We start from the raw sequence: 14595 nt of genomic DNA on the forward strand, positions 1-14595 counted from the left end.
TTGGTGTCTGTTATTTCTTATCTTGGTGTGTGTAACCTTGATTTGTAGAAAGTTTGTAAGATGTACTAACTGAGAAAAATAATTGGTTCTTTCTCTGATGTTCCCACCCTCCGAGAAACCCTGTTAAAAGAAACCCCCCAGACCCCAAATCCTTTGTCTCTCGTCCTTTGGATTCCCCTTCACAGAAATAAACTGTGGAATGCAAACCAGAGAGAGAGTCCCCCCCCTGATTTCTTTACTCGCTCTATAGACTTGAATTCTTGAAGAAAATCAGTGAACCCCACAAACATATGCTGGCTCGAAACTCGAGTGAAGAGAAACCTCATCACTGAGCTAGCCGGGCCACTCGAGAAGATCGAGTCAGTGTGAAGGGCCTGTGGCTCCTGGAGGGATGCTGTGAAAGCAAAATGCTCTCTTGGGGTTGCTTTGCTCATTTCCCACCACAGGCAGTTTTTTCCTAACAACATCTGGTTCACGTTCCCTCTCCCATTGCAGGGCACCTCACGCGTGGATCCCGAGCAGCTCCTCCTTCGGTGAGTGGCAAAGGAAGCTTTGGTGTTCAGAATTGTGCAGCAAGTTGTGAGCTCAGCGTGTGGCAGCCGAGTGCCAGCCTGGGAGGCTGAAGGAAAGTTCCTGTCAGTGTCTTTGCAGCAGCAGCAGCAGCAGCAAAGAGATCCCTGGCAGTTTTCTCTGTTTCTGCTGAAGAGCTTTTGAAGAGCTGCAGGACTGGCTTTGCAGGCAGAAGATTGCTTGCTGGCTTTAGCCATGGTGGAATATGGAATTCCCAACAATAAGTGGCAATGTCGACTTGAGCCCATTGTTAGTTTGAACAGCTCTGAACCCTATTTCTGCTTAGTGCAGCTGGATGTGTAGCTGAGGATAAAGAAGGTGATAACTGAGATAGAACTTCCCGTCCCTCACGCTCCCGTCTGTCCACAGGGCACCAAAGCAGCATCAGCTCCTCCTCTGGCTCCCTCTGCTTGCAAAGAGGAGGCCAAAGAGGAGGAAGAGAGCAGTGAACTTCCCGCTGTTCTGGGAGACGAGGGCGAACACCCCGCGGTTTGGGAATACAACGGCGAGGCTCCCGCGGTGTGTGACAAGGACAGTGGACATCTCCCGGTGTGGGACGAGGACAGTGGATGTCCCCTGAAGTGGGATGAGAATGGCCAAGCTCCCATGGCAAGTGACGAGGATGACGACAATCTCCCAGTGTGGGATGAGGACAGAGGACATCCTGTGGCTTGGGAAGAGGAGGGTGAAGATCTTCCAGCATGGGAAGTGGACAGAGAACCTGCAGCATTTTGGGAAGAGGACGGAGAAGCTGCAGTGCTTTGGGATGAGGACGAGGAACCTCCCTCTGCTCCTGAAGAGGAAACTGAAGCTCCCTGTGCTGCAGGATCCTGGGCTGAACATTCTGACAGCAGCACAGCCCTGCAGCCAGAGGGGAGCAGGGAGTGGAGCCTGATGCAGCTGAGTACGTCTGCTCTGTTCCTGTGTGCCAGAGCAGGGTGCTGTGTGTGTGTCTCAGCATCAGCTGCACCCAGTGTTGCTCTGCAGCTGAATGGCACAGGGTCATTTATTGTCCTTCCCCAGCTGAGAGCAAGGGGCTCCTGGCCCCAGGGAGTGGGGCTGCATTCTGGCTCTCATCTGAGAGGGAGCATCTTCCACGTGGTTTCTTTCAGGGAACACCGTGAGCGTGGGGGAGCCTGCCGAGAAATACCTGGAACTGGAGCAGATTGGCCAAGGGTAAGTGCAAGGCAGTTACTTCTGCACAAGCAGGGCCCAGGGATTTTGCTGGTGCAGGATCCTGTGAGAAGTCAGGAGAGCTCCAGACACCTTCAGACACTGGGGTACGATGCTGCTGTCTCTCAGTGCTGATCAGAATTGATAACTGTGGTCAGAAGGCACCGTCAAAGGCCCCTGAGGCTGGCAGTGTCCTGTCTGCAGCAAGGAGTGGGACGTGGAAGATCTTCTGTCCCTGGAATTGGATTGCCTAAAAGAGCAACTCACCATGAGGTGACTGTGACTGTCAGAAAACAGTTCTCAAGAAGATTTCTTTCAAATATTTTGTTTCAAAAACTATCCATCAGTCAGGATTATCAACATAATGGTTTAGAAACAGAAACCAGAGATGAACTAATAAGTGTTCTTTTCAGCACAGGTAGCAGAGCCCATACATTCAGTAACAGACACAGAGCTGCTGCACTCGAGGGGAAAATGCATCACCTGCCTGCTGGCAGGGCCCTTGGGGATCCTGCAGGTCTCAGGCAGGAAATATATAAAGGATGAAATACATTCTTTTCCAGTTCTTTACACACCCACCCCCCACCTCAGGTTTTGAACTGAAGGAATTCAGTGTGGACATTTGGGATTTCCTCCAGCCCTTTTCCTTCGTGTTGGGCCTCAGTTTTCTCTTGCACACCTTGCATGGCAGAGGGCTGGTGGCTGCTGTGCTGTTGTTTGAAGGGTGGATGCACTCGGGTGTTTTGTGAACGCTGCAGGCAGCAGAGATCTCCTGTCTGGGCTGGCTTTCACTGCCAGGCCCTAAAGCTCTGCTTCTTTCTTCTCTGCTGTTTTGTCTCCAGGGCTTTTGGAACCGTTTCCAAAGGACTCGACAGGGCCACTGGAGGAGAGGTCAGTGTCAACACGCCCAGCACGTCTGGCAGCTCTCGAGGCCTTTCCCCTCTGCTGGGAGCTGTGGCTGGAGCTGTGGGGCCCAGCAGAGCTTTCCTGCACAGGCTGCTCCTCTGAAGGCAGAGCAGTGTCAGCCTGCAGAGCACAGCTGGGACAGACTTGGTCCTTCTGAAGTGCCCAAAGGAAGGCAAGGAGGGCAGCGGTGTCTGTCAGAGCAGGACACGCTGGCTTGGTCTTCATGTCTGAAAGTGTGAATGCATCAGCTGCTGGAGACTGAGGCCCAATTTACCTTCATCCCAGCCTTGGACAGGAACACTATTTAGCAGTTTTATCATCCTGAGTTTCATCAGGATACCTCAAGGCCTAATTAAGGAGAGATCCTGCTTGGGCTCAGTTTGGGGTTTTAGTCCTACTGCAGCTGTCCCCAAAGAGACAGGGAGAGAAATGAGAAGATGGATGTCCAGAGCAAAGCTCTCTCCTAAACCCTGCAGCTGTGTTTGGGTCTGGTGTCAGTGGCAGCTGTGACAGGGATTATCTGAGCAATGGATGTGCACGTTTGCTTTGTTGTGCTATCCCAGACAGAGCAGTGACATTTGAAATCATGGCCAAATGCCATAGAATTGCTAAAGGGTTCCCGGCTGTTTTGCTCTGTGTGCACAGAAACAGAATTACCTCCTGCTTGCAAAATGTGTTGGAATAATAATCCTGAGAGTGCTGAGGCCATTTGAGAAGACTGTAGGTGCAGAGAATGTTGTTAGAGCTCTGAGGCTGACAGCTGAGGCACCATTTCTGCAGAGCTTACAGAGCCAAATGTCTCTGGCCATGAGTCCTGTAACAGCCCCCAGCGAGCAGAGCAATGGGCTGTGGGAATGGCACTTGCTGAGCTCTGGTGTCCCATCCCAAGGCAGTTTGGCACAGCCCGGCTCGGTCGCTCCAAAAAGATTCGCTCCGTGTTTGCTGTGGCCTCCTGCCACAGACTCCTCCAGTTCAAGGTCTGCAATGTCCCTTCAGGTGGCCATCAAGAAAATGAGTCTGAGAGGGCAGAACAGGGAACGAGCTGTGAATGAGGTCGTGGTCCTGAAGGACAAGAAGAACCCCAACATTGTCAACTCTCTGGACAGGTGAGTGCTTCAGGTCTTCTCCCGTGCACTGGCCCTGAGTTCATCTATCCTGGCATCCCCAGTCTGTAGCCTGTTCTGAAAATGCCTGACCCAGCCATATCTCCCAGAACAACAGCCTGGCACTTCACTCCTTCCATGTGCTTTTGTTGCTTTGCTTTGGCTTTTTCTTCAAGTTGACCCCATTTGCTGTGTTTTACAGCAAGTGCTGATAAACCCTGGTAGAAATTATTTTCCTTGGCTGCTTCTTCCCAGCCCTTTCCCATTGCTGCGGATGCCAGGAAGACCAGGTTCCTGTTTCCAGAAATGCCTCATTTGCCCATTTTTCAATGGCCTTGCCTATTTCTGAAGGGCCTTTGTGCAAGGTTTTCCAAGCATTTGACTGCTTTTGCCCCAAGTGCTGCACGGCCTCCTCCCCTGGATAACTCTGGAAGTTGTGTTGCCTTGTTCCGGAGGGAATGGTGGAAATGATGAGTTCAGATGCTGAAGCAGCTGGGGGCAGGTGTTGTGGTTCCACATTGAGCTGGGCTGCTGCTAAAGTGCATTTTTCACCTGCTTGCCATCTAAGGCCTCTCCTTTCTCCCAGGTGCCTCCTTCTCCTTTAGACTGTGCAGATTCCAAGGCCTGTGCAGCCTGGCAGGAATGTCTCTCCATCTGATTCTGTCCTCATTGACAAGTGACCTGGGAACAAAACTCCACTCCAGGCTTTTCCCTGGGGGAATTGAGCAATGCACATTCATCTCTGTGCCATTGTTTTCCTCTTCCAGCTTCCTTGTTGATGGAGATCTCTGGCTGGTGATGGAATACATGGATGGAGGAACTTTGCAGGACGTTGTCAGACAGACACGCATGGCTGAAGGAGAGATGGCAGCTGTCAGTCAGGAGGTGAGGGATCCTGCTTGTGCTTCCCATGGCTGGGACACCATGGTCCTTCCAAAGAGGCTGAGAGAACAGAGTGGCTCCATGCTCAGGCCTTTGTTTCTGTGTTGTTTTTATGAGCTGGAGAGCAAAGAGCCTCTGAAGTGAACGGTCTGCAAGTATCACTGCATTTCTACTCTTTTCTTGTCTTCTTTCCTGCTGTTGTGGTACTCTGTCTTTTTTGGTTCTGATTTGCTGTTCTCAGCTTTGCCTTGAAGCTTTTGTCTGGAGCCTGTCTGCATAACACTCCTGGGCTGTCACAGCAAAGTTGCTGCTGGCAGAATTCTAAACTGTCCTTTCTTGTGTGATATATTCCAGCTATTGATTTATTCCCTCGTGTTTCTTGTTGTCTCTCAGTGTCTGCAGGGCCTGGATTTCCTCCATTCCATCCGGGTGATCCACAGAGATCTGAAGAGCTCCAACATCCTTCTGGGAATGGACGGCTCTGTCAAGCTGGGTGGGTGTTCCTGGCCAGGCACGGCGCTCCCGGGGTGCGGCTGTGGGGCTGCTTCCCAGTGAGGGCCAGAGCCCCACAAGTGCTGCTGGTGGCACTGCCCGGCCCCTGCTGCCAGCTGAGAGCGGCTGCCCCGTGCAGAGAGCTCAGGAGAGGAGCAGGGTGTCAGGAGTGCCTTTGCTCTGGGTATGGCCCTCCCAGAGGGGCCAGAGTTGGAATCTAAAGCTTCAAAGGAAATGAGTAAAAGCCAAGCATGAAAGCTGAGGGCTTCTTTAAGGGTCCAGTTCCATCTTTCCTTGCCTCCAGCCCCGAGGACTTTTCCAGCTGGATTCAGCACTGCATTCTCAGACTGAGAGTGGGGAATCTTTGTGCTTGGTTTCCTCATTGCAGCTGCCTTTGACAGTGCTTGTTTCTGTCCTCAGCTGATTTTGGCCTCTGTGCTCAGCTCAGCCCTGAGCAGGACCAGTGCAGCTCCATGGTGGGCACTGCTCACTGGATGGCCCCAGAAGTTGTGACCAGTTCTCCTTACGGCCCCAAGGTGGACATCTGGTCCTTTGGCATTGTGACCATCGAGATGGTGGAAGGAGAACCTCCTTACTTCCAGCAAACGGGGGCCATGGTAAGAGGCAAATTCTCCAGGCTTTGCAGAGGCCTGTGAGCACAGGGTGACCCTGCACTGGGAGGAGCAGCTGGAGGTTTCTGCACATCACAAAGGGAATTCCCACAGCACCTGAGCCTGAACACAGACAAATATTCTGCAGTCTCCAGCAACAATTTGCTTTGGGATTTAAGTTGTTGCAGCTCTTGTGAGGATGACCCAAATACATGAAGCAAGTGCATCAGCTCTAATGTTGTCTTGTACAAAACCACAAACCAATCCCAACACCCAAACCCAAACCCAACAAGTTTTCTGAAGAAGTTTCTGAAATAGGTTTTGTGAGATGAACTCCCCCCTGGCTCTTCTCACTGGGAAACTTGTCTACAACATGAAGATGACTGTTTAACATCCCCACAGTCTAACATATTTCTTTCCTAGTCCAAGCTACTTTCTCTGTGTCACCAAGCCTGAGCTTTCAGCCACACAAACCTGCTGTTCCTTGCCTGGCAGTTTCTGGCATGGGGCATCAGGAATGCTTTTACTTGAGTGTCAGTGGCACTGCAGAGATGCATTTGATGTAAGAATCCCTTCAAATAACAGAGGCAGACCACAGTGACTCTTGAAAATGGCCTGTAAAGCTGGTGTCCATATTTGGAGAAGCAAAATGGGCTATTTCTGATGGAGGTTCCTACTAACAAAGTCAGCCAATGCAATCGGCTCTGAAGGCAAGATCATTTGGATGTTGCAATGGCTGTGGCTGCACCAAGGTTTGGGTTTTTTGGTTGGCCCAGAAGAATGAGCTGTGAGCAGCAGCATCTCTGCCAGGGAGGAAAGTGCCCGGGGAGCTGGGGCAGAGCAAGCGGGCTGGATGTGAGCACTTGTGGGTGTGGAGGAAGCTGTCAGAGCGCTGTGTTTGCTTTTCCTGCAGGCTCGCGCTCTGATCCGGCAGAACGGGACCCCGCAGCTGCAGGAGCCCAGGCGCCTGTCGGCTCTGCTGCGGGACTTCCTCGAGTGCAGCCTGGAGCCGGACGAGGAGCGGCGCTACTCTGCCCAGGAGCTGCTGCAGGTGAATGCCAAGCGGCTGCGGGGGAAACGGCAGCGCCAGGGAGGGCTTTTCTTGTGGGGCCCCCCTCCCATCATCTCCAGTCCCGCTGCTTTTCACACGCAAAGCAAGCAGAATCCTCGCCTGCTTTGGCTTGGCAGGCTCCTGTCGAGCTCATCTGGACCTGGTGCCCTGCCACGAGCGGGGACATCTTCAAGCACATCAGGTGGCTCAGAGCCCTGCCTGACCTGAGCCTGGATGTTTCCAGGGAGGAGGCACCTCCCACATCCCTGGGCTCCCTCTGTCAGTGTTTCCCCACTCTCTTGCTACAGCAATTCTTCTTTAGATCTAATCTGAGCCTGCTTCCCTCTCTTGACTTTCAAACCAGTCCCCTTTGTCCTGTTGCAACAGAGCCTGTGAGGAACTTGACTCTGGAAAGTAACAGTTCATTTCTTTCTTTTTTATCCCTTGGGCAGCACCCATTTTTGTCATCAGCCAAGCCTCTCTCCAGCCTGACCCCTCTGATCACTGCAGCAAAGCAACTGAGGGAGCAGCAGAGGAGGAGATGAAGCACAGGAGGCCAGCTTTTTGTTATAGTAGTTAGGACAAGTAGTTAGCAATGGTAGTTAGCACTGTGAGTTAGTTAGGGTAGTTAGGACAGCCTGTTTGTTATGGCAGTTATTTGAATAAAATCTCTGTTAAAGCTCAAGTCCCTTGAGGTGTCCTGTCCTTCTCCCGCTGTGACTCAGCTGCCCGGAGCACTGCGAGGGGAGAGCGGGCCCAGCCTCGCCCAGAGCTGAGCCCCAGCAGAGCCTGGCAGAGCCCAGAGCAGCCTCGGCATCTGCAGAGTCAGCCTGGAAGGAGGCGCTTGGAGCCTTCTGGGCTGCAGCCGGCTCTTGCTTACAAACTGTGTGCGCTGGAAAATGCCTCTGGTTCTGCGGGAGGGCAGAAGGGGCCCGGGGAAGGCCCAAGTGCTCCATGCAAGGGAAAAACCTGCCCTGTGTTTGTGATAAATAACTGTGTTGTTGTTGACCTTCGCTATTATGTGTTGGCTTTTGCCAATTATTATAATCACTACGATTTTGATATAGCACAGTTTGTAATCACTTTTACCTGCTTTTGATATAGTAGTGTTATAAATGACTTTCAAATTTCCAAACAATCAAATTTAATTAATTGATAATATAGTTTAATAAATTGGATACAAAATAATAAAAGAATACAATTTATTAAAAGAATACAATTTAGTATAAAGAGATACAATTTAGTAGATATATTCAGTTATATATATATATATTTATAAATTATATATATGTGAATATAATTGGCCAGTGGTTACAAATGGTTAAGGCATAAGCAAAAACGATCCGGGTATGGGGGGAGCTTCTCACCCCACCTCACGTACGAAACAAAGCACTTCAAGCTAAACTTATATACTGTATGCTTATACATATTCATTCATGTTTCCCATAAGTTTCCTCCTATTTCCGATTTTTCTGACCATTTATCTTCTAAACTACATTCTGTACCTTAATTTTGACATGTAACATCAGCAAAGGAGTACATCTGCTTTGTAACACTGATTCTTGATCGTTTCTGTTAATAACTTTAATAACAGTTATAATTTAGTAAGCACGAATCAATTCCATTTATTACACTGGGAATGGGGAACCCCTGCACTTCCATTTCTGGGCGAACCCCCCTTCCTGGGCACAGAGACCCCCTTGAATGTTCATTTCAGGGCACCGGGAACCCCTGGTACCCCCTTCCCAAGCCCCCAAAACCCCTGCACCCCCTTATCTGGAACCTGGAATCCCCTGAACCCCCATTCTCGGGAATGGAAACCTCCCAGAACCCCCATTTCTGGGAACCAGGACCCCCCTGAACCTCCATTTTCAGACACTGGGACCCCTTGAACCCCAGAACAGAGGAAGGGACCCCCCTGAACTCCCATTCTGCTGCAGCAGGACCCCCGTGCACCCCTGTATCCAGGACTGGAACCCTCCCAAACCCTCCATCCTCACACCCTGGGACCCCCCTGCAGCCGAGCCAGGGACCTGCCAATATGAGAATGGATCCCCCAAAACCACAGCTCTTCCTTTTAAACAGAAAAGGGGAGATGTTGTGGTGTGTTTTTGTTTAATTTAAAGTTTGAAGCTGTTTGTATAATTGGTTTGTTCTGTTACCCCCCTGCTTTGTTGGTTTAACCCAAAGTTATCTCCTCCCCTGCCCCGCCCATCATTGTATCCCAACCCCTTTTTCCAGCACCTTCCCTATCAATCTTGTCCACCCTGCCCCTTGTTCCCCAATGTTCCCTGTCAATCCTGCCTTATGCCAACCCCCTGCTTGGACGTCCCCTTTGGAAATCCCCTAATCCACAGCACCCCATTGGTCCATGTGTCCTATTCCCCTCCCCAGGATATCCCTCACTGGTTGAAGTTTTGTATCCACCCCTGGTCTCTCCCCATATATAAATTGCTGTACGCTTGTATTCTGTGTCTTTTGTCCCTGGACCCTTGGGCGGTTAAAACTTTCCCTCAAACCCAATATAAAATACCTTCCCCCCATTCTTGCCTCCACACTGTGTCTGACAGCTGTTAATTGCTGTAGAGCATTGCTCTAAGCCACACCTTGGGTCATCCTGCTCCCGAGGTGTGTCCCACTCCCGGCGTGGAGCGGATGAAGAGTTAACCGGGTCGGGCACTGTGTCACACCCAGCTGATCCCAGTGTCCCCACTCTCTCCCAGTGCCCTCCAGCATGTCCATCTCGCTGGTGCCCTTGAATTGGAGCCAGCAGCTCCTGGTGCTGCTGGAAACCGCCCCCGGCAATGCGGGCTCAGCTCCAGCTGCCAGGTGGAGCACGTCAGCCTGGAGCACCCCCTGAGCCGGCACTGGGGCACGGCCCGGCCCCCACAGCGCCGGGGGCAGTGGGGGAGGCACTGGAGGGGCTGGGAGGAGGATTGGGGTGTGCTGGGAGTATGGATGTTAACTATGAGCAAAAGTAGGGAGCACAGTGCCTGTGGAATAGCAGGCCGCATAACTTTCTCAGTCTCGCCTGAGAAAGTGGCCTGGGAAATCATAAGGAGGAATTAAAACAATCCTCAGAGACAGAGAACAGCCCTGCAGGTGCTGTTTGTCAGTTTCTTGTTTTCTTGCAAGAGAAGGTCGAGGGGTGGTGTACCCCACTGACCAATGATGGTGATGTGTTAGTTCACTGACCAGTAAGAGTTTTACTTTTCTATACTTTCACGTATCGGTCTATAAAAGAAGATCTTAGGTAATAAACCTTAAGAGCTCTCCTGTTCAACTCACAAGAGAGTCTGTGTCGTTCTTCTTGCTGTTCCCAATAGAGCGACACTGGGAGTAACTGGGAGTTTGAGATAGACTGGTTTAAACTGGGGAAGGGATTGAGGTGCTTAGAATGGCTAAGAAGGGGATTAAAGGTTGTTGGGGAGGGTGGGATGGGGTTCTGGGGGTCCTGGTGGACACTGGGAAGGAGTTTGGGCGTGCTGGGTGTCACTGGGAGGGATTTGAGTGAGACTGGAGGGGCTGGAAGGAGATTGGGGATTGGAAAGCAGGGATTGGGATGTGGTTCATTGTGCTGGGAAGAGACTGAGAGGGTTCCTGATGAGTCCTGGTGGGGCTGGGAAGGGACTGGGAGAGGGTTTGGGGGTCTTGGGTGGGCTTCGAGAGACTGGGAGAGTGCTTGGAAGGGCTTGGGGTGTCCGTGTGAGGTTTTAGGGGGGATCCTGACCCCTGCAGACCCCCCAGAGATGCCACCGGACGCCGCCCACAGCAAGATGCTGATGGGGATCGGGGGCTCAGCTTCTACCTGTGCAAGAAGGTGAGGGGGGCCCTGGGGGTCATATCCTCCCTCTCCTGGAATGTGTGTGCTCCCTCGGGGCCCCCAGCCTGATGTCACCCCCTTTTCTCTGCACAGAGAGCTCCTGAGCCTCTGGTAGTCGCAGCCCCTCCCTGTGGCCTTGCACCCAGCCAGGAGCCCCCGCTCCATCCCTGCAGTGATTCTGGAGGGGTCGTGTGTCCCCCCAGCCCCGCTGTCACTCTGTCCTCACCTGGCTGCTCCCAGTGTTCCCAGTAAAGCTTCCCAGTTCACCCCTGTCCCGTTTATGGGGGGCAGTGGGGAGGGACTCGGGGAGACCCTGTGGGGGGGCTGTGGCAGGGACAGACCCTGCCCCGTGATGGATCAGGACCCCCGTGTGTCCCCCCCATGTGTCACCCTGTTCTGGGGACTCCTTGGGAGACACCAAACTCCAGCATGGCACCCAGCAAACCCTAAAAAGCACTGGGACCCCTGAAGCCACCAGGGAAATTTGGGGAGGGGGCCCATGGGTGGTGCCCAAACCATGCCAAGAGCCCAGCACTGCCCCAGCTCGATCTGCCCTGGTTCCATCCCGGCTGCTCCCGTGGGATGCGAAGGAATTGGAAAAATGGGGATCCAAGGCTGGGTGCTGGGCTCAGGGGAGCAGAAGAGATGGAGGAGGAGGAGGAGGAGGGCAGAGGAAGTAGCGGGAGAAGGGCCAGAGAGGAGAAGGAGGCAGGATGAAGAAGGAGGAGCGAGACTCATCCAAACCCAATATGGAGCTCCCATGCGCCCCTTGTCCTCTGCACTTCCACCCCTGCCTCACTGCCACTCAATCCACCACCCCACCCCTCTGCTTGGTTTTGGGTGTTCCAGGTCCCTCCTGCTCAATCTGGGGCTCCCATCCCCCCTTTCACTCAATTCTGGCAGCTTCTGGCAGCCTTTTCCTGGGCAGAATCCCAGAGTTTGGGAATTTTTGAGGTGCAGTTCTGGAGGAGCGCCGCAGCAGTGTCGATGGCAGGGGTTCCGTGACTACCCTGAAGAAGCCATCCTGAAAAGGACTGTCCAGGGGAACAGGCACGTCCTCTGCCCGGCGAGTGATCTCAGCTCAGCGGCAGCGTGCAGGCGACGCGGAGAGAGAGACTAGAGAGCTGTATGGCATTCCATGGAGAACCAGCCTTTATTGTAGCAGGGCCCTCAGTGAAGGGAGCCAGTGACAGCAGCTGCCTGAACTGGGGAAAAACCAGGGTATTTATAGAGGAGAGGGGCGGGGGAAACTGGGATACATGTATCAGGGTGGATTGATAGGGAGGAAAACCAATGGGGTGTAACAAATTAACATGTTCAACTCAAAGGCCTCTGGGAGTGACACTTTTTCTATTCATGGGAGCAAAGTGTCTCACCTAGGGAGAAGCTCTGCAGGGGAGAGCCAAAATCTCTGAGCTGGCCGGTTCTTTGGGCCCCACAGAGGAAGACAGTGCTGTCTGCTGTGGCCTCTCAGCTGTCCCCCATACCCTGGGGGTGCTGGGATTTCCCTCCTGGGCACAAGGACCTTCATTCCCTTCCAGGAGCCCAATGCCCGGCTGGGGCTCCAGGCCAGGGGGTCCTTGAGCAGCTGCCCCAGAACCTCCACCAGGGGCTCCCAGCGCAGCCGCAGCCGCTCGGCCTGGGCTCCCCAAAGCCCTCAGCAAGCCCCAAGTCCCTGCCAGGAACCCTCAACTCCCTCAAACCCAGCATCCCCCACAGCCCCTGCAAGTTCCCCCCATGGCAGCGGCCACAGCCATGTCCCCACATGTCACTGGCCATGGCCCACCATGTCCTCACCCAGGGCTGTGTCCCCACCATGTTTCCATCCCTGGCATTGTCCCCCACATCTCCATCTATGCCTGTGTCCCCCCATGTCCCCATGAATGTCCATGTCCCTGTCCATGTGTCCCCACATCACTGTCCAAGTCCCACCATGTCTATGTGTCTCAATGTCCTCACCCATGTCTTAGTTCAATGTCTTTATTTTCACGCCAAAGTTGGATATTTTGAAGGAATAAAGAAAAATTAAAAGCCAATCAGGCCATATTGAAAGGATTTCTGCCAGCTGAGGATCCCTGTGCTTGGGTGGAAGAGAACAACATTTTTTGGAAGGCTTTCCAGACCACTGTCTCCAAAACCTTGGTCTTTGACCCATTTCATCAACATCTGGCTGTGGAAGACACCTCTGGGCAATAGGAAATGAAAATTGTGGAATCACTGAGGTCGGACAAGACCTCCAAGACCTCCTTGATGCCACCAGAAGATAGGTGGATTGAATGCAAAAGATTTTCTGGGATTGAAAGTCAAAAAATCCACTCCCCCCAAGGAATTCCCATTGTTGGTCTGTGTCCCAGTGGATGTTCCTGCCCAGGTGTTCATCCAGGTGCCCACAGGAAGCCAGGAAGATGTGGAGCCTCCCAGCCAGGTGTCTTCCCAACACGGATCACCAGGACCACGGATCACCAGGGCTCTGCCCAACGGGGGTCACTGGGGATCATCCAACGCCGATCCTCCCATGGGGGATGGAGCTGGAGCAGCGCACGAAGCTCTTCCCGCACTCGGGGCACTCGCAGGGCTTCCCTTACTGGTGCCTCCGTTGGTGTTGGGTCAAGTGATAGCCCCTGGAGAAGCTCTTCCCACACTGGGGACACTCGTAGGGCCTCTCCCCACTGTGGATGCGCCGGTGGACAGTGAGGTGGGAACTGTGCTTGAAGCCCTTCCCGCAGTCGGGGCAGCGGAAGGGCCTCTCCTCTGTGTGAATCCGCTCATGCAGGAGGACATGGGAGCTGGTCCGAAACCTCTTCCCACACTCGGGACACTCGTAGGGCCTCTCCCTGGTGTGGATGAGCTGGTGTTTCCTCAGATTGGAACTCCACCCAAAGCTCTTCCCACATTCCAAGCAGGTGTAGGGCCGTTCCCCTGTGTGGATCACCTGGTGTTTCATCAGGTCAGAGGTATCTCTGAAGCTCTTCCCACATTTCCCACACTCATAGGGTCTTTCCCCACTGTGGATCAGCTGGTGTGCCCTCAGGTTGGAGCTCTGGTTGAAGCTCTTCCCACATTCCCCACACGCGTAGAGCTTTTCCCCAGTGTGGATCATCTGGTGCCGGAGCAGGCTGGAGCTGCGGCTGAAATCTTTCCCACATTCCAAACACTTGTGGGGCTTCTCCCCCTGCTCTGAGCTCCGGCTGGATCTCCGACGCCCTTCCCGGCACAGGGACGATCTTTCCTCCTCACAGCTCCCTGGGCTGGGTTTGCAGCCTCTCCTTGTGTGAGATCTCCAGGGCTTTTCCTCCTCCTCCTCCATCTGACCACAGCTTGGGAATGAAAAATCCTGGTTTGGGGGAAAAAAAGAAAGGAAAAAGCCTTGGGCTGAGGGTTTCTCCTTTCCCAAGTTCATCTCAGGAAGTCATTGGGCATCTAGTGTCTGGAAGGACCTCCAGGACACCAAGATTCAGCCCAAAAAATCCTCCAAACATCAAAAGAGATGCAAAACTTCCAAAACACCAAAAATCTGATATCCCCCTCAACATAGAAAGATTCTGCCCCCACAAAAAAACAAAGCACCAACATTCAGCCCAATAACACTCAGAAACACCAAGATTCAGCCCCGTGAAGATCGTGGATCTCCCTGCCCAGGCACTCACTGCATGGGGGGGTGAGGGGGGCAATGAGGCCGGGCCGGAGCAGGGGGTGCCTGAGAGAGGCCCCGAGCCCGGGGGAAGCCCCTGCAGAGCCATGGAAGTGGCTCCTGGCCGGACTCGGGGATCCCCCTGGCGATCCCCGCTGGAGCAGCCTGGTCCTGAGGGACTCTGGCCCCTGGCAGGGACCCCAGGCTGCAGCAGGACAAGGATTCCTGTCCCTCAGGGGGAGGCACTGACATGACCTGACTGTGACCCCCATCCCTGTGCCTCTGGGCGGGGAGGGGGACGGAGAGGGGCAGAAAGTTAAGCCCGGGAAGGAGGAACAGCTGGGGGGAAGATG

At 53.3% G+C, this 14595-nt stretch overlaps 4 protein-coding genes across 4 annotated transcripts in view; 2 read left to right on the top strand and 2 right to left on the bottom strand.

Annotated features, from left to right (window-relative positions):
• Positions 1 to 7754, top strand: part of LOC131588407 (serine/threonine-protein kinase PAK 3-like) — a 35048-nt gene extending 27294 nt beyond the window's left edge. Inside the window, exons 3-12 of the mRNA XM_058857280.1 lie at positions 496 to 533; positions 940 to 1474; positions 1650 to 1746; positions 2586 to 2634; positions 3646 to 3755; positions 4520 to 4637; positions 5028 to 5127; positions 5547 to 5743; positions 6651 to 6788; positions 7241 to 7754. Coding sequence (XP_058713263.1) covers positions 496 to 533; positions 940 to 1474; positions 1650 to 1746; positions 2586 to 2634; positions 3646 to 3755; positions 4520 to 4637; positions 5028 to 5127; positions 5547 to 5743; positions 6651 to 6788; positions 7241 to 7333 — 1475 coding nt within the window. The 3' untranslated portion in view covers positions 7334 to 7754. The remainder of the gene's footprint in view (positions 1 to 495; positions 534 to 939; positions 1475 to 1649; positions 1747 to 2585; positions 2635 to 3645; positions 3756 to 4519; positions 4638 to 5027; positions 5128 to 5546; positions 5744 to 6650; positions 6789 to 7240) is intronic.
• LOC131588581 (zinc finger protein 239-like) overlaps positions 1 to 14595 on the bottom strand; it is a 166786-nt gene that overhangs the window by 151755 nt on the left and 436 nt on the right. The window lies entirely within an intron of this gene.
• The window catches only part of LOC131588529 (zinc finger protein 850-like), a 78077-nt gene that overhangs the window by 30569 nt on the left and 32913 nt on the right, over positions 1 to 14595 (top strand). The window lies entirely within an intron of this gene.
• On the bottom strand, positions 12597 to 14107 carry LOC131588587 (zinc finger protein 239-like). Its single transcript, XM_058857540.1, has one exon. It carries the CDS (start codon positions 14009 to 14011, stop codon positions 13193 to 13195), a length of 819 nt encoding a protein of 272 aa, XP_058713523.1. The 5' UTR covers positions 14012 to 14107; the 3' UTR covers positions 12597 to 13192.

The sequence above is a fragment of the Poecile atricapillus genome, chromosome 26 (assembly GCF_030490865.1).
Source record: "Poecile atricapillus isolate bPoeAtr1 chromosome 26, bPoeAtr1.hap1, whole genome shotgun sequence".
In the NCBI taxonomy this organism is placed as follows: domain Eukaryota; kingdom Metazoa; phylum Chordata; class Aves; order Passeriformes; family Paridae; genus Poecile; species Poecile atricapillus.